At 41.4% G+C, this 27,795-nt stretch overlaps 1 protein-coding gene across 1 annotated transcript; it reads left to right on the top strand.

Moving 5' to 3' along the window:
• Nucleotides 1-3,447: 3,447 nt before the first annotated feature.
• LOC146628987 (protein FAM222A-like) lies at nucleotides 3,448-25,414 on the top strand. The gene is made up of 3 exons (XM_085358264.1): nucleotides 3,448-3,474; nucleotides 13,657-13,825; nucleotides 23,810-25,414. The coding sequence occupies exons 2-3, from the start codon at nucleotides 13,696-13,698 to the stop codon at nucleotides 25,204-25,206; spliced, it is 1,527 nt and encodes a 508-aa protein (XP_085214390.1). The 5' UTR covers nucleotides 3,448-3,474; nucleotides 13,657-13,695; the 3' UTR covers nucleotides 25,207-25,414.
• Nucleotides 25,415-27,795: the final 2,381 nt, after the last annotated feature.

The following is a 27,795-nucleotide window of genomic DNA, read 5'->3' as shown; positions in this document are numbered from 1 at the left end:
TGAAGTATACATGTAATGTGACAAGATAATGACTTTAATGTGCACAATTTTTGTTTAACTTTATTCTTTTTTTTCTTGTGTGGGTGTGCTAGTTTAGTCTTTAATTCAGTGTTACTTGCTATAACCCCAAATCAAACAACAATCTCTTTATACTCTGGTGAACAGCAGAAAAAAAACAATTTGATTTTTAATGCATTATGGCACCAATTCAAAGCAACAGGGGTCTTAAGGTGATTTATATTACAAGCAAAAGACCTTTCAGTATTAGAGAGATGACCCCCAACAATTAGACAACCTTATTTGAGCAAGCTCCAGGTAACACTGGGAAAGAATTCCCTTTAACAGAAGAGAACATAAAGAGACAAGGACAAAGCACAGACTATGGAAGAAAGAGGAACATTTTTAATGACATGCAGATGTGGTCTATAATTCACAGGAGAAGAGGTACTCGTTGCATCATGGGGGGTAGCCAAGCCTATAACTGTTTCTTTAAAATGCCTTGTTCACTCATCAGAGACACTTACGGTGAAACACTCCTGACATTTTCCTCGCCACATTACAAAAAAGACGTGGTAATAAAAACATTTAAAATCCCTCCTTCCTGTATGTTGCAGTGAGCAGTGAAAAAGTGACACTGAGCCATGATGTGCAATTCCAAGGCCCTGAAAGTGAGACAGCTAAATAATATTAAACTCCTACTTTAATCCCTTACACATGTACATTTCCTACTATGTTATATCACTGTAAAAGGCTTATATTGTTTGACACAATCTCTAGATACTTCAAACAAGCACACTTGCATAGACACATAAAAATGCACAGGTACATTTACCTCCCCTCTATAATGCAATCACCTCATGCAGTCATGTCATTAGACTTACAGCATGTTCATTGTGGCAGCCACTGGGCACTATGATTAGATTTAGGCTGGGTGAGTAGTCAAGCATTGATTGTCATTTCTATCTGAATATGTCATATACCTCATGTCCTTAAGGGTAACAAGACACAAGGCTATTATACTGATAAATGCTCTAATTTTAAATGTGTACCTCAGGGAGCAAAATGTATAACATAAAGCAGAAACACAGTCTGGCACACACTGTTATTCCACTTCCTACAACATCTATATTTGCATTTCAAGATCTAGATTAACTGGTTTCAAATAAACTTACAGTTCTGCTGGTGTTGAATTACTGCAATAACGATGGCTCCATTCAGCGCAGTAAACTGTGTTAATCCCAGCTTTTTAAATGTAGCTATTGGCAGCATTTTAGGAGAAGAATGCACCACTCAAGTGCTACCTTTCAACGTTTCCGATCCAGCAGTCATAGCGAACTAAAATCTTCTTACACTGACAAATACAACTGGTATTAAAAAAAACAAAAACAAAACAAAAAGTAAATTCCTCCTCACTAACAGTTAAAAAAATATGAGCCATCAGTCCAGACAGTCCCAGTGAAAATGCAAAATAACTCAGCTGTGAGAGTCCAGACGCTTTTCTGTCCAAGCTCCTGAGACAACTCAGCTGTAGTTGTCTCAACCTTTGTTGTAGTAGTAGTAGCAATAGTAGTAAAATTAGTTTGCTAATGCTTCAGGTACATTAATCTGATTATTTGCATTGGAAATGTATTCCTGTGCATTTTAAATTCGCCTTCTTTGATGTGTTGTAGATTGTCATGAGCTTATGTTGAAAACAGGCTTTTATCTCTGAACTGATGAGTCCTGACTTTTTTAAAGGTTACAGTTTGTGATATTCTCCCATATTTTACAGTGTATCTGTTGTCTCTCAGTCATTACCTGACAGTGTTAAGTAAAGGGTATTTTCTGTTTACCTTAAAGTTACCGAACAGTTTCAGATGTATAAAAGATGCATTCAGATGCATTCATTAGAAAATCCCCTACACCATAAAGTAGTTTCGTCTTATTCAAATAGCCTACAATAGCTTTACAAACTAACAACAATAATGACAGCACAATGACTTTGTAATAATAAGCTCATTATACACTCACAGATACATTACAGTTGTCTTCATGTTACTTTAGCAAGGCTGAATGTGTTCTGGGTTTGTGATAGTCTAGCTGAAGAAAATAGTGTGTGTGTGTGTGTGTGTGTGTGTGTGTGTGTGTGTGTGTGTGTGTGTGTGTGTGTGTGTGTGTGAGAGAGAGAGAGGGAGACACGGAGAGAGAATGTGAGATGCTGTATTTGCTCCAGTACAACATGTTGGTAAGTACAAAATAGTGCCTACCATAGGGTTGTTTCACCTGTGACTTTTAAATGATGCCCAGATGATACCAAGGAGCATAAAGTGTGTCAGGAAAGTATCCCCCACACTATTACACCACCAACAGCAGCTTGAACTATTAATTCAAAGCAGGATGGATTCATGCTTTCATGTTGTCCACGTCAAATTCTGCCCCTTCCATCTAAATGTTACGGCAGAAATTGAGACCATGCAACATTTTACCGGTCTTCTACTGACAGGAGTGGCACCCCGTGTGGTCTTCTCCTTCAAGGTTTGATGCATTGTGATTTCAGCGCTGGTCTTTTGCATATGCCGTGGTTGTAACAAGTGGATGTTTGAGTTATTATTGCCTTCCTACCAGCTTGAATCAGTCTTTTCTTTGACTTGTAATGTCAAAAGGCATTTTCATCCAGAGAACTGCCACATAGGAATACCACAGGATAGTTTCTCTTTTTCAGACTATTCTCTGTAAACCCTAGTGATAGCTGCAGGTTGTTAGTTTCTAAACCACCACCATATAGATGACCCGTGAATAACAATCTAGGTGTATAATATATAGCTTTTGGACAGAGGACACCTACTTGCAGTTCTCCTCCTGAACACCTAATCTAATAAAGGGTTGATTAAGCACTGCTAACTGGATAAGCTGCAGAAAAAACCCGTCTGGAATCATGGTGTGTAGCTCTCTTGATCGATCAGATGTGCTTGTGTAAAGACCGAAAACTTACATTTGTTCTGGGCCAACACACGGGACGCTCTTCCCCTTTAAATCTTTCCGCTAAACGGGAACGTGCTTCCTTTGACTGGTTTGGGATCGCGACAGCGGCCGCCCTCTCTCGCGCACGATTGGCCGAGCCGTGGGAATATTCAAATGAAGCTTTGATTGATTGGCCCGGAGCCGGTTTCAACAGTGCAGAGGACTCATTTTCATTCCGACATCACTCTCCGTGGTTCACACGGCTCGGTTAGGCTTGCTGACATGATACGCAAGCGATGGCAAGGAAAACCTAATCGGTGAAATTATCTCCCACACCAGCGGCGAATATGTCGAGGAAGTGCAGTTAACGGAGCCAGCTTTATCAATGGATATTCCTCCCGGGGTTTCAGGCGCTCATCGCGAATTCTGTGGCGAGATTGCTTTTGCAGAGGAAATACGCCTTCCGAGCAGGAGAACAACCAATCAGCCGTGGCGAACCAAAGATAAACAAGCCTTATGATAAGACAAAACTCTGTAAGACATCGATCACGTTTCCCCTTTTTCCTCTATAATAATGTTTCATCTCCTCTGTGGGGACTCCTGTAAAATGTTTGTTTTTTAGTTTTTTTCAGTAATTTAGTTTGCCATGCATTTGTGCCAGTCAGACTGCCTCTACTCTAATCATGTCTCTGTGTGTGTGTGTGTGTGTGTGTGTGTGTGTGTGTGTGTGTGTAGTATTTAACAATAACGGAGTGAGAAAGGAAATAAGGTTCGTACGGGCGCTTCAGCGTGTAATGCCAGCATTGATTTTAGGTTGACAGCGCTGAATTGGTGAAAGATGCCCAGTGCGCACTAATAGGATAGGAGCGTCTCGCCCTTACTGTATATCATTATAGCTGTGTATCATATCTATTGGCCAGTGTGCATTCATCAGAGCGGAGGTCGCTCATTTGTTTTCGTCTTAAACAATAATATATAGTATTTACTAGCTCCAACATGTATTTAACGAGTAATTGTAGAAAATATAGGAGGCACGTGATTTTTATTTTATTTCAAGACACAAAACATTTTTAAATTTTTAGTCTTTTTTTCCTATAGAGGCGTTATGGTGTAAGTAAATATCAGTCGGCACATCCATGAATGGGATGAAGGCTTTGAAAGGCGCTTTATATGTCAGCATCTCAGTGGATATGGGAAGTGCTTTGAAGTATATTATCGGTCATTCATGGCTGCCTCAGAAGGTTTCCATTTCTATTGTCTAGAAGCCGGAGGTGGGATCATCGCACCTCACTGCACCGGTGGCAGCCGAGGTTGAAGGTTAGCCGCAGCGGAGTTCCTAAAGATTATTGGCCAGGTGTGAAATTCTACCCTGCATGCTTTTCCTGCTTGGGCCAGATCCTTTATTACCCAGAGAGATGGGATGTCACAGCTTAGCACCAGAGGCAGAGAAGAAAAGCCAGCAATTTGGTGTTTTATTATCATCTTCTTTTTCTTCTGGCTGTTTCCAGAGCAAAAGAGAAATATATGCCAACTCCCCTGGGTTTAGTTTAATAGGCTTTTCTGGGTCGTTTTTCTTCCTTATGGCTTTCCTATAAACATATTTAAATTATGACTTTCTGGCCTTTGATTTATTATAATGTCAGAGTGTATTGAAAATATTGCCGCCTGCTCATTTCCATCGCTTTTCTTTTCTCTCTGAAAGCTTCAGTTTGAAAATCTTACTTTCAGCTAACTAGCTGTAATTACGTGTTCACATGGTGTTTGCGTGTTTGAAGTATGTGTTGACCGAGTCCGAACTTGCTCGAGAGGCTTTTAATTTGCATTGTATCAGGAGCAGTCAGTGTGCAGGTAACCCCCATGGGGGTTTCCCTCTGATCTCACATCTCACACCCCAGCAGTAATTCCAGCTCTGTGAGGGAAAAGGGATTTGTCATTTGGCTGCCTGCTTCCCTTTGCTTTCTCAGGAGCGAAGCTGAGCTCTGATTTATTGTGAAATTTCCTCAGGCTGGCTCAATCTCCAGGCCTACCGAATTACTGAATGGAAGGAGCTGCTCGCTAGGAGAATGACCTTTTCTTGAAAGATTATTACTCAGGCAAGTGCAAGGACTAATTAAGGTCATGTCCTTTTTTTCTGCTATGTCATCCATTGACTGACTTTTCAGGGTACAGCGAATTTTCTGTGGTGTATCAGTCCATGGATGTGGAATGATAACATGAAGCAGATGACTTGGAAAATATATGGATGGGTGACAAACAAAACCTGATCCCTTCTCCTCTACAGTAAAGGGATCCAGTGGCCCCGTTGTGATGTGGATGGGATTTTTGTCCTCTTCTTTGTGTTTCCAGTAAAAAGTAGCCACACCCTACAATGCCCTGTCTTTATTGTCTTTTCTACTCAAAATAAGCCCATGCTTTACAAATTGAACACTGTGTTGTATCCAGTAAGACTTAAAGTAATGGCTGGGGTGATAAACGCATAAGAAAAGTGCTTACTGAAGCCATAAATGAAGTGAAAATTGGGGCGATTTTTTTGTAGGCTGCGCATTAATTGCTGTCTACTATCAGAAGAGTCGCCCCCTGCTGGTTATTAGAAGGAGTTCAGATTTAACCAATTTCCAGACTGGCTTCTGATCCAGAAACTATTTTACAGCCTTACCAGTCGCCTGACTTCAAAGCACTGAAATACCTGTGGGACGTTATGGACTGTAAGTACTTTGCACAACCATCAGACTTGGAAGAATAGGAAGAATCAATGCCAAAGTGCACCGAGGCTGTTTGGTGGCACATGCTGGTCCGGCACTTTACTCGGTGCTATTTCATTTTTTTTCATTTGGTTTGTCATCTGTCTTCTGTGCACTCAACTTGTCCATTTCACTGGGATAATGTCAGTGGTTTTGTTGCTTAGCAATTTCTCCTGTGCACCCTTTGTAATCAGCTCTTTATCTGCTAGGAGATGTCAGGTGTAATTATGAGCAGCCTGTCATCTTTTGAAATTTGTCTAATTGGTCTTTTAATTCTAACAGGATGAAGGCTTAGTGAGACGTGGGCTGTGGGTTGAAGGTTAAGGACTGGGCCTCCTGAGGTTAGGGAGGAGGGAACCAGCCCTCCTAAGGTTGTTATTGTTTTGTCTACATACTGCTACTTGGTAATTATTTTTGATTAATGTAAAGCCAAATTTGAACTGATGCGTCATCATTTAGTCTGAAAAGAAAGGCTAAAGAAAGGCGGTGAGATGATGTCTTTATAAGCTGAACCAAAGATCAAAGACTCTTTTCTCATAGAGCATTTTAATGTTTCTGTGATGCTCATTAGGTTCATCTCCCGCATAAGAACCATACAGGCAGCATTTTCTCCACAGTTTTTAATGAGTTGTTTGTTTGCCCCGAAATTTTAATGGCTTGAAGGAATCAGTGACCCTTTACAATTTAGCAGTAAACTAAGAAGCCAGGAGACAGGACTTGGGAGAAGATTGTTTGTCTAACATAAACTCATTTTTATCTTTTTTGTTATGGAATTGGAAGACTAAAAACAATCCTGCCTGTCCACGGTTTGGCAAACAGATGTCATGTTAAAATAATAGTCTTCATCTACTGACAAAATAGCTTATCTCTCCACAAAACCTACAGCTCACTCTCATTCACGATCTGTTATCTTTGAAGTCAGGGTTTTCTAAAGGCCAGGCTGCATACCCATAGCTCTTTGACAGTGTGTCTCAAGTGTGCATACTGGGATAAAGATAAGATAAAGCTCTGTTTAGCCTCTAATGCTGCTTTGGCATTGGCCAGTCTTTACCCAGTGTGCAGTGTGTTTCTTTTACCTTGGCACTGTGTGCACATAGACCATTTTGGGTCAGCCCAAGGCTTCCTGCTCAAAAAAAAAAGGCTGTTTAAAAAGGTTTAGATTCGTGGCTGAATTTGTGCTTCACATCTTTATGTATAAAATGTCAGAATTACTGTTTTCCAAATAGTTAATTTAGTATTTAGACTTCTTTTTTTTCTTTTTACCTTTTTTCCCTAATACTAGCATTTCATGCTTGCACAAATGAAAGCTGAGCATAAAAGCAAAATTCTACATGTGTATAGGTTGTGTCGTGTAGATTAAATGCAGACAGAAATGACCTATATTAACAGAAAAGTAAATGATTAATTGTTTGAGAAAAACGGTGACCCTCACAGATCGTCTGTTTCTATATCAAAGTCCTTCAAGAACCTCGAGCCTACCGTGGACTAGGTCTGGTCATTTGTTGACCAGCAGTTTCACTGGTCCCAGGACATAAATACAAACTACACATAAAAATCACCCAGTGAAATCTGAAAAACAAAGCTTGAAAAGTTTGATTGCTTTTCCCTGAAATGTAGTTTTAAAAAGTTGAATTAACTGTTTGTTTTTTTTACCCTGTAAATTATACTTCTACCACCATCTTTGCTGTTGCAGAACTCTTCCATAGATTTCAATTCAGGATTCTGCAATTTGGCCGTGGGCCAGTGTTAGCTATTTAATATTAGCTGGTCAATCTATTGGTATTGTCATGCCTGTTATATAAAATATTTTAAAAGTAAAGAAGAGACATATCAGTATTTGGTATCTATCTTAAAAATCTTGTATCAGTCAGACACATCTCTGGAAGTTAGAAATGTCAACTTGTGCTCAAAAAATGTTGTCGCTATTAGATAAAGGGAGGGTTAAAATTTGGTCATTTGAATTGTATGATTGTGGGATTTGCAAAAAAAAAGTCTGTGTTTAGAAGGAAAAAGTGATTTACATAAGAAAGTAGAGGGCACACAGCAACCTCCAGGACTGGAAAAATAACTGCAGATACGTGAATGGGTAAAGGCTGTAAACATCTTTATAGCTCACATTTTAATATTAATCATATTTTCCCAGTGACTTATTGACCTGGCTAATAATGCTGCATAAGTTACATCCAACCGAATGCTCATCTGCCGCAATATTATACATGATAAATTGCATAAAGTTTGTGCTTGCATAAATAAGTTGTAGGAAATGCGTTCTTACACTGTTGTAAAGCCTTTTACAGGAACTAATCTTGGTGCTAATGAGGCTCATTGTTATCAGCCGCAGGCCCAAAGTGTTCTTGCTACTAAAGCAGAGTGACTTCGGGTTGTTTGGCTATCCCGCGCATGAACCTTTGTTTCCTTTCTCCTTTATTTATTTATTTTTTGCTTTCTCTACACTAAATGTGAAAAGAGAAGTATGGCTCTCTTTTGTATGCTATTCTGATACCAATTATGTAAACTATTATAGAATTTAACCAGGCCAGCTCTTATCGGTTAATCCAGAAGTAATAGATTCTATTAAAAATGTATGAAGGGATTGGGGACGGATGATCTGTGTGTGTGTGTGTGTGTGTGTGTGTGTGTGTGTGCGTGTGTGTGCGTGTGTGTGTGTGTGTGTGCGTGTGTGTGTGTGTGTGTGCGTGTGTGCGTGAATTCAGCAGCTGCAGCAACACTGCTGTCTAATTCTGTCTCTATGTGAGGTTTGTCTGGTCTCCATTACTTAGACAGGTTCCTGCAGTGCCTCTGAAAGCCATACATAATATACAATTAATTATACAATAAGTGGATTGTTATTCATGGACCTTGTCATTTTTATTCAAAGTGAGACACTGCTTTTTCTCTTTTGTAATAACTAATTGCTCTTTGTTAGTCATTTATTGATTCTCATTTAACCTTCTTTTCTGGGTTTTTGTTCTCTCTCTTTGCCTTTTGCTTGCCTGCAGTTTCTGAGTAGAAGGAAAGGTATTAGCATAGCACCCGTGCTAATCCACTGGCAGAGTGAAAAGGGTGCTCGTCTTTTTCATTATCATCTAATTATTTACAGAAGATCCTGAGAACTGCTAACGGTAGCTGAGATGGTTCGGTTAGGGAGGTGTGAGTGTAAATGTGGCAGCGTGAGTGTGTGCGTGGAGCCAGCGTGCATGGTGTATTTGTGCATTTGACATTAGTTGAGAAGGAGGCTCTTTGTGCAATTTGCCTCTATCTCAGCTCTGACCCTTAATGCTGTGCAAAGTCATAAAAGACTCCAGAAGGTCAGGCAGATGCTCTTGTCTGAGCCTGTGTATAATTTAGGGCTTTTTCCTCCGTTGATGGATGTTCTTGTGCAGCTGCTTTATACATCCAAACAGGTAAAGCAAGAACACAAGCCTTTTTATGTGTTTTATAATGCAGTAGCATTGTCTAGGTTATCATGCATACGAAACCTTATTATCTCAGGGAATGAATTTATAATCGGTGAATTGTCAGGATATAAATGGTGCTGCTTTGGTGTAGTCATCTCAAGAATAACAAGATGCCTGAATAATTCAGTTTGAATCATCTGCAAACTGTCTGTTAAATTAAACAACCATACTGAAGTTCACCTCACCTCATCATCTCCCAAAATGCCTTGTGCTGACAGACGTCACATTATAATATGAAGCATTTTACAGTATGACAGGGACAAAGGGGAAAGGCTTGAAAAACAACTTTGTCCGCCAACATATCCTTATCAGAGCACCATGGGGGACAATTAGATGGGCTGCAAAAACAAGGCCTTTATCTCCCTGTCAGGTCCTCAGTGGGCCACACGACATTGCTTATCACTTGCATGGATGTCGCCTGAGAGTCAGAAGACCTAAACGCTCGAGTAGCTTATATCTGAATGCATAAATACTGTAGATTATGGAGCAGACAGTCGCACATATTGCTTAATTCACACCTCATTTCTTTATATTTTTCTAGGAAAATGGGAAATACGTGCAGGAAAAAACAGCTTAAAAGTCAATATAATAGTATGTATGTAATAGTACGACCTCCTTTATTCTTCACACAGCCTGAACTCTCTTAGGCAAGCTTTCTTGTCATTTCTTTGAGGAATAGTTCTCCAGGCTTCTTGAAGCACATTCATATCTCTTGTTGGCTGTTGGCTGCCTTTTGTTGCGTTCAGTGTAAAGATGATTTCACACTGCTTTTTTCTATGCAGTGGCAGTGTTTGAGATCATTGTCATTGCTTAAAAATGAAGCTGCTGCCAATCAGATGCTTTCTAAATGGTACTGCATGTTGGAATTATATTTGAAAGTAATTTTCTTTGTTCATAATTCCATCAGTTTTGACACGAGCTCTGGCCGTGAGTGGCTGAATTGCAGCCTGAACCATGATAGAGCCTCCACCTTGTTTTGCAGAGGGCTGTAGATTTCTTCTGGCATCCCCAGTGTCAGTTTGAACTAAAAATTAAAAATTTGGACAGATCAGTCTATAAGATCTGATGTCACTGATTTTCACTCCACGCTTTGTGTAATTTGGCATACTTCAGCTGTTTCTCCCTGTTTCCCTTTAAGAATGGCTTCTTGACAGCCATCCTTCCACTGAGAACGTTTCTGATGAGGCTTTGGTGAACAGTAGCTGGATCAACTGTCGGGTCAGATGTATCTCTCAGGTCCTGTGTCAGGTCTTTGCAGGATCTTTTACCTATTTCTTAATGACTTTCAGATGCTGTTCATCTGCTGTAGATATGCAAAAATACTATTTATTTTATGTGTTATCATTTTTGTAGATTCAACTAACAGGCTGCTAATAAGAAAGCACCTAACAAAAGAGTTTAAAATTGGTTCTTTGCTAAGTTGCCTGTGAAGTGTAAAAACAACACTGGTTCATCCTTTGAGTTAAGTGCCTTTTTTTGTGCTCGAATAATTCAAAGGTCATTCTGAAGTGGCTTAATGAACAAGAAAGCAATGTTACTCTGCAGATGGTCAGAAGCAAAGACTAAAAAGCAGACAGTGTCCAAAGAACAAGTCCTAAAGACTTCTTAAATAAAAAATACCAGACTCGCTCATTGGAAGCAAAATACAAAGGAAGGATATATCATAAGAAAGTGCAAAGCATAAAAAAGATTCATCGAGCAAAACTGTGTCTGTATAAAAAGGATGAAATTGCTTGAGGGCTTGAGATAATATCATGCATTCTGACATTACTTTCATTTCTCTTCTATTTCGTGGATAATCAGACTATTTTTAAGATTTAAGTTTGTGCTCTCAGTGACTTTTTTTGTCAAGTCCTTGCTGCCCTCTCTTTGAAATATAGCGCCCTGCTTGATGCATTTTCTTCCAGCTGCAAATTATGGGAGTAATGGAAGGTATTCCAAATTCATGTCTCATTTTCTGCTTGTGAAGGGATTTCTCCAGACGTGCATTTTCTCTCTTGTGTTCCTTCTGCCTTTTCAGTATTTCCCTCTTGACAAATGTGTAGTAATGGAGGGGTTGTTGTGAAATTGCTATTATTTTCAAAATGGAATCCAGGCATACCGAGGCTTTTAGCTCTTCAGATGTGTGTGTTCAGATGAGGCAGGTTGCGCTGAGCAGTTTGAAGTGAGCTTGTCACCGAGGGACAGATGTTGGGTGGAGGAAGGGAGTGGGGGAATCTTTTTTTCTTTTTGGCACCTGAGTAACACAAGATCCACTCCGTCTTCTTCCTTTTGAGGCGAAGGTAATCATGTTTCTGCAGCCCATTGCTGAACATGCTGTTATGTGGTTGACTTGCTTTAGCTGCCCTCCAGACCCTGAGGCAGAAATCAAAACAAAAATCCAGAAGAACCTTAAAAGTAAAAAAAAAAAAGGGCAATCTGAAAGCTACATGCTGCAGGCTCGTAAGTAGCCATTTTGGGGACTACTGCACATCTAAGAAAAATACAGTGTTTCAATTTGTAATCACCAGATTGATTAACTAGTATACCAATAGTTCTGCGGCATTTTGAACTGACAGCAGTTGTCTGTCTTCGAGATGGGCTACCTGATACAAATACAGCACGATAGCCTGAGGTTTCTTTTTTCTTAGTTTTGCAACGCTGGCATTCAGAGTTGCTGACTCTTTCAGATAATCAAACAGAATGTCAAATGCGATTATCGCTGAAATATTTCCTCAAAGCGCAGCTCGCTCTTTTTAGAGTGATTGCTTCAATCAGCACAGCTGTGGCTGTGGCTTTGGCGAGTCTTGTTTAGACACAGGCTCTCATTTCCTCTGACAGTACTTAACACTGCAAACAGCGCAGCCTATTTTAGGGAGCGAGCTGCTTTTGGCTTTTTCTGCTGATCAATACGGTCATAAATTTATAGAACAAGAAACCAAGGTCTCAGAGCCGGTTAGAAATTGAAACACGCGGCCCGAGGCTACAGGAGGGGTTGTAAATGATCTGTGATCACAACAGGCAGAAAGCAAGGTTGATAACGGGAAGGAGCCATCATAACAACTAAGCAGAGGAAGGAGATGGAGTCATCATTAAATTATATTACTTTCTTAAATTTACAGTCTCTGCATTTCATCGAGGGGCAGCTGAATTTTAATATGGTAAAAGGATCTGAGTGGTTGCAGAAATTTAGATCTGCGCTTTACAAAGAACACGTCTATTGGATTTTAATGTCCACGAGGAAGCTTTGCAGTTTGCTTCCATCAGCAGTGCCTGATGCTTTTAATTTGAAGTTAAAAAAATCACTGTGGATAATCGAAGGAATAATTAGCCCATCTATTTGATAGATGGGATGCCACAAAACTACACACAACTGTTCATCTTCCCTAGAGAAGGAAACCCAGTGATTACATTTAGCTCCGCAGGCACAAATAAGGCAGCCACCTGCTTTAAAAAATACATATATCTATTTTGAAGATTAGCTTGAATTTTGGAACAGATAGCTGTTGGTGGTCAGAGGCTAAATCTTTATGTTGAGCAGGTGTGATTTTTCAGTAACTACGGATATTTCTCAACATCTTCTGGGTGAATGTGATTTTAACCCTCTAGAGCAGTGGTTCTCAAACTTTTTCTGGTATGCCTTGCTTCAGATGTTGAAAAAAAGGGTCACATGCCGCACTTTTTATCAATCAGCAAAGAATCCAAGTAGAATTTTAGTTAAATAAAGATGTTTTGTTATTTGTCTTTACAATTTACCCCTGGACTTCAAGGCTCTGGCAGCAGTGGCTCTGTGCTCCACAGTTTGAGAACCAGTGCTCTAAAGCAGGGACGTCAAACTTATTTTACATCGCGGGCCACATAGAGCTACTTTGATCTTCTGTTGGCCCGACCGGTGAAACTCCCTCGTCTGCCGGTGTACAGAAATGTAACTAGACATTTAATCCCTGAGATATTTTAATATAAGAAAAATTAGTGCAATTTCAACAGCGCGTGTCAGTTCTTCTGCATGCTGGTGGAGTAAATGAAAGATATCTGTCAGCACAACTCTTTAGTCTTAAATTGTATGTAATAAATGTGTAAAATTACAGAAATCTAATACTTATGAATGACCATTGGGAAGGTTTGTATTAGTAGGAAAAGCTGTAAAACTTATGAAAATATAGTTAAAAGTTAAAAATTGATGCCACCCTTCACATTTTCCAGAGTCATCCAATTGGCTGATTCAGTCTCCTGTAAAGTCTAAAGGGACTGTGAAGTTAACAGTGGTTATTCAAAGAAATATTGATGGTAGATGGTTATTTTAATGACATTCCTTCTGATCTTGACTGTACTTTGATGCCTTAATTAGCAGATGTTAGTATACCTGCTAAACATCCCCACATTAACATTTTCATTGTGGACAGAGGCGAGTTAGCGTTTAGTTAACTGTACAGTCTCTAAAACTTACTGATATGTCTGTGTGGTTTTGTCTATCAGGTGTTAAGTGTTAACCAAAGTGTAAAATCATGTGATTTCTTTTTGTTGTTGTCTTGTTCTAGCAGGTTTACCCAGGCTGTGCGCAGCCCTAGTGAACTATCATGCTGGCCTGTATCCAGAGACGGCAAAACTTCTCGTCGCAGCATTTGGCCTGCACACCCAAAAGCCTCGATGTTCCGCCGCCGCCATTGCTGCTGCCGGTACCACCGCTGCAGTCATGCACCCACAAAGGTGAGTCCTATCGAACACATTTAAGACATTTTGTCATAAAGTATCTGTTTTTCACGACACACTGGGAGTAAAAAAAAAAAAAAAAGTCACGTTCTACTTGACCTTGTTGGCTCAAAGTGCTCGTAAAGATCACACGTGGTTGTTTTCAGCAGCGCTCGCTGAGATTCCAGGTACTGTGGAGCATTTTGAATTAAAGTAATGGGCTACTTGATGATAATGTCTGCTAATTGTAAAAGCTTGTAATCAGCGTGCTCATGCAGTGCAAATGCATGCAGGTCAGAGTGGACAAAGTGAAATTACAGAGTGACTCAAATCGCCCATACAGGGTTACTAATGATGCTCACACTGTGCAGAAGGTGCTTCGTGTGTGGGTGTTGTTTGACCTTCATTTTGAATGATTGCATGGCATGTGCTGTAAGGTTGAGTGTTGAATCTATGGGAGTGGAATTTATGATTAGATTTCTTTCAATTAACTGATTGAATGAGATGATTATTATTTTCTTTATGTAGTTTACTCTGCTTTCATGCTCTTTGTGTAGTTGTCCAACTCGCTTCCACTGGTTCATCCTACCTGCAAAGCCTACTTCTGCTCTGTTGTCTGTTTCTCATCACCCACCCACTTTCTTAGATACACCTGTTCAACTGCAAATATCAAATCAGGTAATCGCATCGCAGCAACGTGGTCAAGATGACCTGCTGAAGTTCAAACCGAGCATCAGAATAGGTAGAAAGGTGATTTAAGTGACTTTTAATATATAGTTGTTGGTCTGATGTATTTCAGAAACTGCTGATCTGCTGGGATTTTCCCACACAGCCATCTCTGGGGTTTACAGAGGATGGTCCAGAAGAGGAAATTAAATGGTGTGCTGCAGTTTTCTGGGTGAAAATATATTTTGTTGATCTTAGAGGTTAGAAGAGAACAGCCAGGCTGCTTCGAGCTGACAGGAGGGTAACCATAAATAAAATAGCCAAGGTTTACAGAAGAGCATCTCTGAATGCACAACACATGAAAGTTTGAAGCAGATGGGCTACAGCAGCTAAACACCACTTCATGGTGTTGATGAGTCTTGATTTTGCTGTGACATTCAGATGGTAAGGTCAGAGTCTAATGTAAATAACATGAAAGGATGGATGGCTTGTATCAGTGGTTCGGGCTGCTGGTGGTGCTGTAATGTTGTAGGCGGTAATTTCTTGGCACACTGATTGGAGTGAAGTTGCCCCCCCTCCCTGTTTGACACCACTTTTGTTTGATTTAAGGTGGGGGGGGGACTTCACTCTGATTACCAACTGAGCATTGTTTAAGCATCACACCGTAGCTGAATATCGTTGCTGACCGTCAAACCCTTTATAACACAGTTTGCCCATTTTCTGATGGTTGCTTCCAGCAGGATAACCCATCAAATCATCTCAGACTGGTTTCTTGAACTGACACTAAGCTGACAGTCCTCAAATGGTCTCCGCAGTCACCAGATCCGAATCCAGTAGAGCACATTTGCATGTGGCTGAATGGGAGATTTGCGCCATGGACGTGCAGCCAGACACTTCTGCAGAAACTGTGTGATGCTGTCATGTCAATATGGACCAAAATCTCTGGGAATGTTTCCAGCACCTTCTTAAACCCATGCCTTGAAGAGTTAAGGCATTTCTGGGTCCAACACAGTACTAGCAAGTGTACCTAATTAAATGGCCAGTGAGTGTTTCCCAGTTGTTTCTTAGCTTATCTGACTGATTATGTTCCCGGTTTTCTTTGTTTGCATGATCTTGTGCACTCTCGTGCGTCTCGTTCTCATTTATTTCTGATAATTAGATTTCCTCAGGTTGACCTTCTATAGAGTCATGCTGTGAGTCTAATGAGGTCACCAAACTCCAGGCAGTTAAAAGTACCATAAAAAGTGAAACGAGACTAACAGCATGGGGGGGGGGGGCATTTCAATTAAGTGCATTGTATACAGTTACAATACAAGCTCCAATCAGCCAAAATAAGTGAAATCTGTGGTGTCGCAGACTGCGCAGTTAATTATTATGTCTTCCTTATTTACTTGTAGCCAAGCAGTGTGTATCCAACCATATTCAAATTTGAAATGCTAAAAATTCATTCCCTCTTAAGCTCCATCTACTCATCCCTCATTTCCCCAGGTGAAATACCCCTTTGTCTTTTCTGTTATTAAATATTAATTGGGAATCAGTGGAGCGCTTGTCTGCTAAATGTTGGAACAGAAGAGCCTGGTTTGCCTCAGGCAGAAACAGGGATGCATTTTCTCATCCTGTTTACCTGCAGGGCCTCCACCCACCCCCCTCTACCCCCCTTCAGTTTTATGCACTGCACTGTGCGTGGTGCAGCACCCTCCAGCTGTAGCCTGACATTTCAAGCGCAGCCACAGGGAATAAACTACTGATGGGAGCTCAGTCTGTGTGGTCTGGGCTTCTTCCTTAAATGAGTCGTTGGATCAAGTTAAAAGGGGGCAGTATTAAGCCACTGCTGTGCTTTTGAAAGCCATTTTCATTTTTAGCCATCGATAAATGGAAGGTGTGGGGCCATTAGAGCTCCCGGCCACGCAAACCAACACGAAAGATTTCTGAGAAACGACTGTTAGGAATTATGTGATGAGAGTAATTGAGAGCTGTGATGTTCGCTGTTATCTCAGCTTGAAAGCCGGGGCTGGAAATGCTTTTTTTCCCACGCTGCCGGCCTGCACTCGGCCCGCCTTTGAGAGGGGGAAACTTTGCCCAAGCGGCATAGAAACAAATGAGGAATGACACTGGTGCAAGGAAGTATTTGGCCAGAGCCTCCTCGAGCACACATAACCAAGTGTTAAACCCTGAGGTTACTCTGTTCTTTGAGTACCTAGCCTTCATCCAGGGAGCACTGACGTGGAAAGAGCGAGGCTCGTGAAAATGAGGCGAATGAGTGTCTGAGTGTTTTTATTTTTGTGTTTACCAAAGAAGCCTGTGAATAGAGAGGTTAGTGTGAGTGAGATTTAAGAGCATACGGTGTCAGCGTTTTCCTGTGCCTCGCTGCGATGTGAAGCGCAGAGAATTAGCACTCAAATCTGAAGCTCTGTTGGGCATGGCGAGTGGCTTTAAACACTACAATAAAAGCTTTAGCCGCTACCGCTGTGAAGAAGAAGAAGCAAATCACAGGCAGCGTTTTCTCTTTCGCCATTGCAGTTGGAGTTAAAACGTCTCTGCACTGTTGTTAGTTTTTGAGACAGTGAATCAACTCTAACTACAGTAGAGGTGAGCCAGCTTTGAGTCCCCAAAGATTATCTGTAGGGAAAATGAATGGGATGTCTTTTCTTGAACTGGGGGCACCTGAAATAACTCTGCCGGTGACTTTAGAACAGCTTTAAAACTTTATTGTGAATCTTTTTAATGCCCTCTTTATTAATCATTCCAACTTTAAACTGAGTTCAGTCAGTGTGTGTAAAGCTGAGCCGTTATGCATTTCCTTATGTATGCTTTGATTATTCACAGTTTCAAAAAATAAAGTACACATAATCACTATGAACCTAAAGCTAAGACTTCAGGCTGCTCTAAATGCTTAATTTCAAATGTTTTTTTTTTCTATTCTTGTGTTGACTTGATGTCGACTCTGTACATATGTCTTTATATGCTCATCTCAAGCACAGCAAGAGCCTGAGATTGAAAAGTATAGGGTTCTATTTGCAAAAGCCAATAAGTAGGAAATGGGCTTTTAGAGAGGGGATCCTTAAAGAGATACAGTAGTGTGCAAAAGTCTTTAGCCTGTGAAGGTTCTCAGTCATCCAGGTCATCGTAGTCAAAGGAGCTTGCAAAGAAAAGCGTCTGGACTTCTTTAAGTTACTTGAAGACGTTTCACCTCTCATCCGAGAAGCTTCTTCAGTTCTAAGGTCAAATAGTGGAAAGTCCCAGATATAAACCTAGTGGGAGTTTCCCCCCACAGAGGGACAAAAGGACCTCCTGAGGATCCTCTAATCCTCTAAATGAGAATCGGCTAAAAGTCTTTAGCCGATTCTCATTTCTTTATATTTTCCTGAAGTGGCGTTCAGCAATAGTTCTCCAGGCTTTCTGAAGGTCTTTTAAAATTTTTACTTTAGACATTGGCTGCTTTCTCAGTTGTTTTGAGTCCAGTATTTGTATCTGATCATTTTCAGTTTTTATATGCTGTTAAGCCACTTAACAGTTACCTATGAATCATTTAAGCATAAAAAGGAGCCTAAATCAAAGGAAAAACCAGTGTTGCGTGTACAAAAAAACCCCAGCTTGGCAAAGAACCAGTTTTAAATTGTATCTTAAGGCACTTTGCTACTAAAAGCATGTCAGGATAGGGGGAAAAAAGCAGTGTAGGATCATCTTGACAGAGAACAGAACAAAAGGAAACTAACATCCAAAGATAAGCTTTGATTGTCCTTCAACTGAGCCCGGAGAACTATTCCCGAAGACGGCTTAAAGAAATGACAAGAAAGCCGAATAAGAGAGTTCAGGCTGTGCCGAAGAATAAAGGTGGTCATTCCGAGTATTACTGACCGTCAAGCATGTTTGAATGTATTTCAATAAACTGTTGCACTTATTTCACATTTCCCTTGAAAAATTACACTTTTATGAAATATAAAGACATGAGGGATGAATCACGACTTCTGTACAGTACTATATTGCTGATATTATTACTGCTTATACACAGAAGATGAATGGAGCTACAAGACAAATGAGTTTTCTTGAACTTTGAATCACGCAGCTACTCTGAGTCACAATAAAAGCATGGCGTAGGTCTGCTTTATAATAAAATTGGAAGCTGGGAATTAACTGAAATAATCAATCACACCAGGATATAATTGGGTTCTAATCATGTAAATAATGTAAAATAAAATACCAAAAAGATAAATAAAAGCCATAAAGTTATCTTCCGTTTGCTCTAACAGGCAGATAGTCGATTGCAGAGGCTCGTCTTAAACAGATGAATGAAGGCAGGAGCAATTAATTACATGGTTCTAATGACTGGACTTACTGGGCCAAGTGAGTGCACGGAGGAGGTTGTCATGGTAACAGAGGGATGGCTTTTAAAAGCGTTCTTGAATTTCTGAGCTTCGTCCCTAGTTATTAAGGTATTTTAAATATCAGGATTATTGGTGTGGTAAACAAGTATTTATGCCTGCTGAGAAGTGCTGTTCTGTAATTAACTGCCAGTTCTCAGTGCCATGTTCCTGCTGAGGATTTGACACTCGTAAACATGTTATCACACAAAAGTGTTCAAGATAAGTCTTTAGCCTAACATCAAAGGCCTGTGGGGGTTTTTTTGTTTAGTTTTTTTGGTCTGGCAGTTCTGCCAACATGTATGGATAATAACAATGAAATGGAATTTTTTTATTTATTTTAGTTTTATCTCATTTGGGAATCGTATCTAGCAACCATTGTAATTGTTTCCTTATGTTCTCCCTCTGGGCATGAAATGGTTGGAAGCCGTGGTTTTGGAAACTCAATGAGCCTGTCCAACTCCTGTTTCAGCCCTGCCTCTGGGGCTTGTTTTGCCCATAAATTAGTGATTAACTCAAAGTGCTCCAAAACAATGAGGTCCCTGCTCTAATCTGGGGGAAATGGCTTCAAGTGTGACCACAGGAAAAAGATTAGCCCGTTTTAAAGTGGCAGAAAGCGTCGAGTGGGATTGCGTGTGGGTGGAAAAAGGTTATGAAAGACCCATACGTATGTATACATCGACATAACACTGTATGATTAAAAATGGTTTATCCCTCCAGATTATTTTTATGCTAATATTAATGAAATCTCTGTCCTGAAGCTACACACACACACACACACACCCGCACAATCAGGCGTAGTGGTGATTGAGCGTTTATGATTGCCCCTCACCCTGAGCTCTTTCTTTCCAAGCATGTCCCCTGCGTGGAAGCAGGAAATCAGGATTAGTTGTTTCCTGTGAAAGTGTGCCAGTTTCAGTGGGTGCCATAACAGCACCCATTGAAACTGGCGTGTTAAATGTGCCGAACCCCTTTCAACCAAAAGAAAACGCCAAATCCCGACCGGAGGAGCCACTAAATGTATCATCATGGTTTTTAGCAGCACCGCACATCACAGTCCAGCGTGCCTCACATAAACAAGCTCGATTCAATCAGTCCCGTCTAAAAAGCAAGCGGTGGAAATGCTAAAAGGTCAAAGCTTGTTTAAGCACTGCGTGATGGCTTTGGTCAAGACTGCTTGCAGAAAAGTGGCTGATGGTATTTTCTGAGCTGCTTCTACTTCTGCTGCTGCTCGCTGTCAGGGCTGAGGAGAGAAACAGCGTGCTGTCTGCAGGTTCAGGGTGATTAAGTGCTTAAGGTCAGACTGCTAATTATCTCTCTGCCATGTCTTACCTCACAGCACATAGCTGCCATTTCCTTGTTGTCATGCGAACAGCCTCGTATTTGTTTTCACTTCTTCACTTCTGTCTTTATTTTATACCACTGTGCCTTTTCACAGTAAAGCAATGTACACTTTGGAGAAAAAAGGTAAAAAGATGGTTTTAAAAATCTGGTTTCAAGTTAAATAGACAAGCGATCCCCCCCCCCGGCCTCATTTTGAATCCTCTTTTGCTCATAATCCTTCACAGCTGAGCAGTGGTTGTCACCCTCACTGAGCGCCCACTTCAAGGGAAAACTGTTTTCTTCTCAGATGCTTCTGCTTCATATCCTTTTCAGTGCTATCTGATCTCTTCCTATCTTAAAAGCCTTGTGACCTATGAGATTGACGTCTTGAGAAATTAACCCCACCCCTCCGCACTGGATCCACTCAAATAAGCTGTGAACGACAATGTACGCTTTACTTTCAAGCTGTTTATCGACATGATCTGGACTCATGGCATTATCTGTTGGAGTTTTAGAGCGTTAGACGCCCTTTAATCTGTGAAAAGTGCATGTAGCTGTCCACTGAACTCACAGCAAGAGAGCGGTCATTATGTGTGTCACTCTCACTTAATCCAAGCTGAGAATTTCCAGTACTGAGCCTGTCTGAAGGAGACTGTCCCCTGCTGTGTGCTAAATGTGATAAAGGGCAGTGGCACACAGTGTACCGACTTGACCCTAGCGACACTCAGAGTTCATGTGGGAAAATGGCTCCAGTCTTCCTACAGTACACGCCTGTATAATATTGCTTATAGCGTAAAAACTGACAATGAATGTGCTAAAAATATAAGCCTGCATTAATACAAACTTACTGTAAGATCAGCGTGCATGATCCCATAATTGCAGCAGGGAAAGATTAGAGTAGATGAACTCATTGTTGGGTTAAAAGTGTGCAGCAGTTTTATCTCACGCATTCTTATCTGCAGAATGAAAATAATGAGGTTTTCCTGCCTCGTATGCTCATGTGCTGCAGTTGAAATGCTCTGAATACAATCCCTGTGGCTTAACACTGGATGCAAATGAATCGGAATTAAAAGCTGGCTTCGTTTTTATTGTATTTTATTTACTTTTTGTTTGCTTGTTTTCAAACTAAAGGAGGAAAGGAGCACGTACTGCGAGGTACACAGTCTGCTTTGCCTTGTAACTTTTCACAGTAAAGTTCAAACCTAATCTCGGAGTGTGCAAATGACCTTTTCCTATCTGCGGATCGCAGTGGAGGCAGCGCTTTCTGCAGGCCGACGGTTTTCACTCTAATAATATGCATATGTTGAGTATTTGGATAAGGTGGCAGCCGGCACAGTAGGCTATTGTCTAATTGGCAACTGGAGAGAAAACGTCAGCTTTCACACTGCAACTGATGAACTGCACTTTTTAATTTGGTTGGGGTGTGCTCGCAGGAAAGCTTATGTGTTTTGCAAGGAAAGAGTTACTGCGTTACTTTCATTACAGCTAACACACACTTTGGGGGAAGCCAACCCGCGTGGCGCTCACTTCACTGCCATCAAACGCTGCCGACTGGAGGTAAAGCCTTCAAGATTGAAACAAGTACCTGTGGTTGCAATTTCGAGCAAATGTAATGCCGCTCATGCTGTTTTTGATCACACTTGTAACTTCACATTATCCAGCGGTTGGGGGTTTTTTTGTTTCGTTTTTTGAAGTCTAAACTGATCCTTTTTTATGCCTGTGTCACACAGTAGTGGTCCTCAGATGATAAATATGTGAATGCAGAGTGCCTATTTGCAAATGAGGCTTTCCATAGTGGCAACATTAAGGCAGCCGCAGTGGGAAGTGCAGCTGTGTTGTGTCTCCATAGCTCTGACAGGGCTGTAATCTCTGGACTAACAAAATCAGACACCCCGTGAAGACGTGTTAGCATTCAGAGTGTTTGAAGTGTTTGTGGAACAGCAAGCCAATCACAGCATGCTGGGGCTTAGCACTGACATTTTACTCAACCAGAAACGGCTAAAATGTCTGTCTTTGATTTGTTTTGCTAAATCATCCATCTTTGCTTAACTGAGCGCCGTTATCAAAGGCAGGGAACAAAAAAAAGAGGGGGGGGGGGATTTTTGTGCTGTGGTGATGCAAGCGGTTATTACGCTTTTAAATGTGTCATCGCATCTAATCATCTAAAGCTCCTTTCAGGTGGACGTGATCCTCTTCTTCTTATGCTTTGTAGTCATGAATATTTATCTTATTTTTTTTATACATTTGCCAGAAATTGTTATTGCAGCTGCTTTTTCCTCGATACCCCCCCCCCGGTGGGTAGTATTATGGGAAACCAGAGAAGAGATAGCTCCCATCTTGATGTTGTATACAATACAAACACCTCTCCAACATCCCAGCTGTCATTGTTTTCTATAGCAGCGCTGCACCGCGATACATAATAAGCAGTGTTTTTGCTTTTGTTTTATTTCTCCCCAGAATTCATTCATGCTCCTGGCACTGTGGTGCCTGCTCCTTCTGCTCCGCTGGGAGATTGTTGGATGGATTGAACACTCCACCTTGCCTCTTTCCTCCATTTTAAACACCCAATTTATTTCTTTCATGAGATGGATCTTGTAGATTGACTCATTTTCACAGTCGGGAGGCTCACTGTAGGCCTGAAATGAAATGAACTCCCAAATCAATTTCAAATGGGAACGACGAGCGAGCGCTCCCCTGCATAGCTGGAATTGGATTTGTTATTGAAAATGAAATGAAGTGTTTTGTTTTTTTGGTTTTTTTTTTGTTGAGGGTTTTTTTGGGGGGCTTTTTCCCTTTTCACTCTTTATTGCAGATTACAGCTTTGTTCTTTTGCCTGCTGTGATTTCCTCCGACTTACGCTGCGATCTGGGTTAATTTCAGCAGCTTTTCTTTTTATGTCAGAAATTCCATAAAAGTGTCACTCCGAAAGGTGGTGGTAATTTCTACACGGTGATTTATTGTTTTTAAATGGGGTGCCTTTTCCCCACCTTAGTCACTAGGAGTTAAGCAGCCATGAAATTGCCTGAATAATAGTGTTTAAATCCAATCTTAGTTTGTCCCGTCTGCTTTCTCGCACACAATTCAATCATCTGTGCCCTCGACGATTTTTTTCTTTGTCCATCTGCGTCAAGTTTTCCTTCACAGTTTAGGCTGCAGGCTTTTGCATAGATTAGGTCCAAGTTTACGAAGGCATAAAGTGGAACGGCATTGCACAGGCAGGACGTGGTGATACTTGAGTAATTATGTTGGCAAATTGCTTAGGTACTCCTTATTAGATGAGGCTTCTGCTTCTGCTAAGGTGTGCTCCAATAACCAAGATTCCTTTTGATCACATTTTTAAAAAGCAAAAATTAAAAAAAGGTATGCTTATTTGTCAGAGTTTCCTGTATCAGGATCATCCTGCATTTAGTGCTAGCTGCTGTTTTTATAGATTTTGTACTACTTTGAAATTAGACCCTTTGCTTTTTCCTGTTTCTTCTTTTCCCAGAATGAACTAATTGTGAGTTGAACTGAGCCTAAGTTTAAAAAAAATCCTGGAGGTGTGTAATAAAACCGGTTTGAGATTTTAAGAGGGAAAAAGAAGAAAAAAGAAAGACACAAGGGGCTCATTTGCTGAGCTAATCACCGTTTCTGTCTTCTGCTTTCTTCTCAGGGGAGCCGTCCTCCATGATTTCTCGGTACCCCTCTCCTGCAGAGTTGGATGCTTTTGCGCAGAAAACTGCCAACAGCCCACTGTCCATCAAAATCTTCCCGTCGGATGTGCGGGTGCCGCAACACAAACAGCTCAGCAAAACAGTAAACGGCTTGGACACCACTGGTCAACGCTACAGCCCCTATTCGCATCCGTACTCGGGAGGCTACCAAGGCTTGTTGGCCATTGTCAAAGCCTCTGTGGTGGTCAAAGGTGTGGTGAAAACCTCAGAGGGCAGAAGGACTAAACATGTAAACAGCCAGGCTTCTGTGGCACCATATAATAATCCTTTGAATAATGTCTACACCGTCAGAAACGGGCATAAAGCCTATCGCGTAAACTCATGCAAGCCGCCCGATGCACCGATCGAGACACTTTGTTCTAGCGTTGGAATAGCCTCTGGAGATCAGAGCCTGCCCCCCCAGTCTGAGCTGGCAGAGGTTCAAAGCTTGATGAGGCAGATGAGCAGAGTTCCTCACAGCCAGGCGCCGCAGCTGGGGGGAGAGGCCCGAGCCAGCCCCTCGCTGCAGGCCGTGGCTGCGGTGGCGCATTCAGACTCAGACTTTGTCCTGGGAGTGCCTCCCCAGAGCAGTCTGGCTTTCGCGGGAGCGGTGCTACCGACACAGAGCGCAGACAGAGCCAAAGCTGGATACTTGGACAAAGGAGACTACACTGTGTGGCAGCACAAAGCTCAAATGCAACAGCAGCAGCCCTATCAGCAGGGAGCAGTGAGGATGTACGGTGTGAGTAGCAGTGCTCAGGGCCACAGAGCAGCAGAAGCTGGGGTTGGCCTTTCTCCTGAAACTTGCCTCCCTTTGGCCCGCTCCTCACAGCTGCCGTATAGGCCGCATCCTGGCAGAGTGGGCGTCGGGCAGGAGCGAGTCAGCGCCAGCGTACAGGGGGAGGTGTCTGTCGGACAGTACTTCGCTCCTCTGTGGGACAGCGTCATGGCTACCCCTAACAGTGACTGTTATCCCTATCAGGTGCTGACAACGGGTACATGTGCAGCCAGGCCTAGAGATGTGGGTCTCTCCCATCCCCATCCCCATCTTCACAACCACCACAACCCACAACATCACCAGGCACAGCTTCACCCTCCTCTTCCTCTTCCCCCTCCCCCTCCTCATACCCAGGCCTACAGCACAGACCAAAACCTCTGTTGTGGGCTGTCTAGTTCTAGCCTGTGCCACGCTGCAGTGCTTAGCAGCAGCCTGCAGTCTCTGGAGTGCCTCATCAGTGAGATCCACCCTCCCTGCATCAAAGAGCGCATGCTGGGCCGTGGGTACGAAGCCATGGGGATGCCTCCGCTCATGGAGCACCAACAGCAAGCCCACATCCAGCTCCCAGTCTACAGATAAGATGGCAGGACAGGGAAGCGACACATCTTTTATAGACCGCAGAGGTGTCTGTGAGCGAGAGACATGCCTTTTTGTTTGTGCATGTACTTTATTTGTAGAAGGCTTTGTCTCACAAGCCTGGAAAAGAAAAAAGGGTAAAATGATAATCATGACTTTAAAATACAGGTTTATTCTATGGACTTTCCACGTTGTATTTTTATATCTTTAAATGGCCATTGGACATGATTACTGTCGTTCACGTGATGCCGAGCACTTATTTGCATTTTTACATCACAAAATCATCGGTAACCTTCTGAAAACTTTTACTTGAATCCGGTTAATGATCTCTGGTAAGCCTTTTTGTGAATATACTGTATTTGTTTTATGGGGTTTTTTCTTATTAGTTATTTGAGAGCAAGAATTCTCCTCAAAAATCACTTTTAACCAATCTTCTTGGTTGTCTGTTGATTTCTTGTGGATTTGTGTTTTGGTTTCCTTCTCCTGGCTTTCCTTTATCGGACATACGCACTGCCCCAGCTTTCTCAGTACGATGCAACTCTCCTAGATGCTGCATGGGGAAATACTTTCACCATTCAAATGTGAATATATATACATCTAACCAACATACTTTTTTGTTACAGTCACAGAGAAACTTGTGTAATTTAAACACCTATACTGATTTAACCTAGTCACGCTCAGCTCGGCTTTTAAGGACTGTTGCATGTCCAAATCAACACTGTGGCATTCAGGCCAAGCAAGATATGCCCTTGGTTGTATTTTTTTAAACTGTTTTTGAATTTCAGAAGCTTGTGTGAACATTTTTCCTTGAATGACATAAAGTCCCGACACTGTTCTCACGACGCCGTGTGTATAACGGAAGTGCTACGTAGAAGAGCAGGCCGCCTGAATCATTTACAGTGTCTTCTTTGTAGGGCTATATTATCTGCGATGGTTTGAGATGTGTGACTGAGTAGTTCTTTGTGTGTCTGCACTGGTTCTGTAATCCAATTTATTTATGTCCCCACCCCCCTCTCCCTTGATTTATATGGCAAACTGTCTCTCTTATAAAGTGCAATTATTATATATGAATATGTGAGCGCTCTCCATGAATTATGTTGATGAAATAACTACATTTTGCAATGTACGACCCTAATCCCTCACCCTTTTTTGCTTCTTCTTAATAAGGATTGTCAAGTAAATTAAATTTTCTAAACCCAGCGAGTACTGTCTTATTACCTATTAATAGCCATTATCTGGCAAACTTGCAGTCTTTATTATATTCACGAATGATAAAGCAGTTGTAGGAAGACAAGATTTTTTTTCTGGCTTTATTGCAAAGGGATTTAAAGCTTAAGCACAAGGCGAGTCGCTCTCTTCTTATTTTATTTTATTTATTTTTTTACCTCGTTCCATTAAGATCCATCTTTTCACCCAAAGATTTCAGTTTTATTATATGATGTAAGTCAATCCTTAGCTGGAAAAGATTGGACTGGCTCCTTTATAAATGATGCAAGCCGAAAGCGCTAATTTTGTTATCACTGAATGATGTTAGTCCAGATGGATGGCTCATGCTTGAGGCAGAAGCCAATGAATACTTCAAAATACGTAAGTGAAAATGTGCAGGCCTGTTCCTGCAGATATTACATTTTGATATGAAAAATACATGCTTCCTTGAAGACATATTCACGTGAATATTGTTGTTCACATTATTGAGAAATAGGCTGGCCGTTCCCCCAGCTATTGGATTGCTAATGTCCGATGATGTGCCTGCCTGCGCTCCTTATTTTGGTTCATTTGTCCTCCTAAATTGGACGCTTCTAGCTGCGATCCAGACACGAAATGCACAGCCACTTTAAGCAGGCCATTATAAAACAAATAACCTAGATGGTGTGAATAATGACATTAGGCGCCCTGTTAGGAATAAAACTGCAGTATTCAAATGATGACCTCATTGCGCATAACAAATATGTCAGCGGTAAAAGGTCAGTGGCTTTGTCATTGAATCGCTGTCATAAATTATTTCCGGTCTTTAGTCTGTTGTGTCCTGTCTTTACTTGGAGCTTTTCCATCCTATCAGGCAGTGCTGCTGATAAACCGACAGGATTACAGACGTGCTTCTCTCGCTCGGAGACGATTAACTCAGGCTGGGCTCCTCTGGGAGAGGAACCAGAGCCACTCTGGCCTCTGGGAAACACTTCAGATAAGTTAGACTAAGGAGAGGAAGAGGATGGTTGATTTGGAGGATTAGGATGCACGAGGAAGTGAATCCTCTCTGATTTACTTCTGTATAAAAATAAATAAATAAATAAACTGACTAAAAGTCAACTTTAAAGCCACTAAGAGCTCTTTCACAAAGCCGTTTTCCCAAACTACGGCTTTATTTATTACATGCAGCATTTAACCATTTTTTAATCAGTTTTGCTTGCTGTAGTTGTACACAGCCACGCTCAAGAAGGAGATGGGGGAAAGCAAGCAGATATCGCCACCTAGTGTAAGATTCTTGAACTGAATTTAATTTTGAGTCAGTTTTAAGAAATATGATCACAGATGATTCTTCTAAAACAAACACCATATAAAGTATTCAGTTAGAAAACACGCCTCTGATGAATA

Source organism: Diplotaxodon limnothrissa, linkage group LG7, assembly GCF_057381915.1.
Source record: "Diplotaxodon limnothrissa isolate DT_005_m linkage group LG7, D_limnothrissa_male_GT1.1, whole genome shotgun sequence".
In the NCBI taxonomy this organism is placed as follows: Eukaryota; Metazoa; Chordata; class Actinopteri; order Cichliformes; family Cichlidae; genus Diplotaxodon; species Diplotaxodon limnothrissa.
Note: the sequence above shows the minus strand (reverse complement) of the source record. Positions and strands in the feature narration are given on the sequence as shown.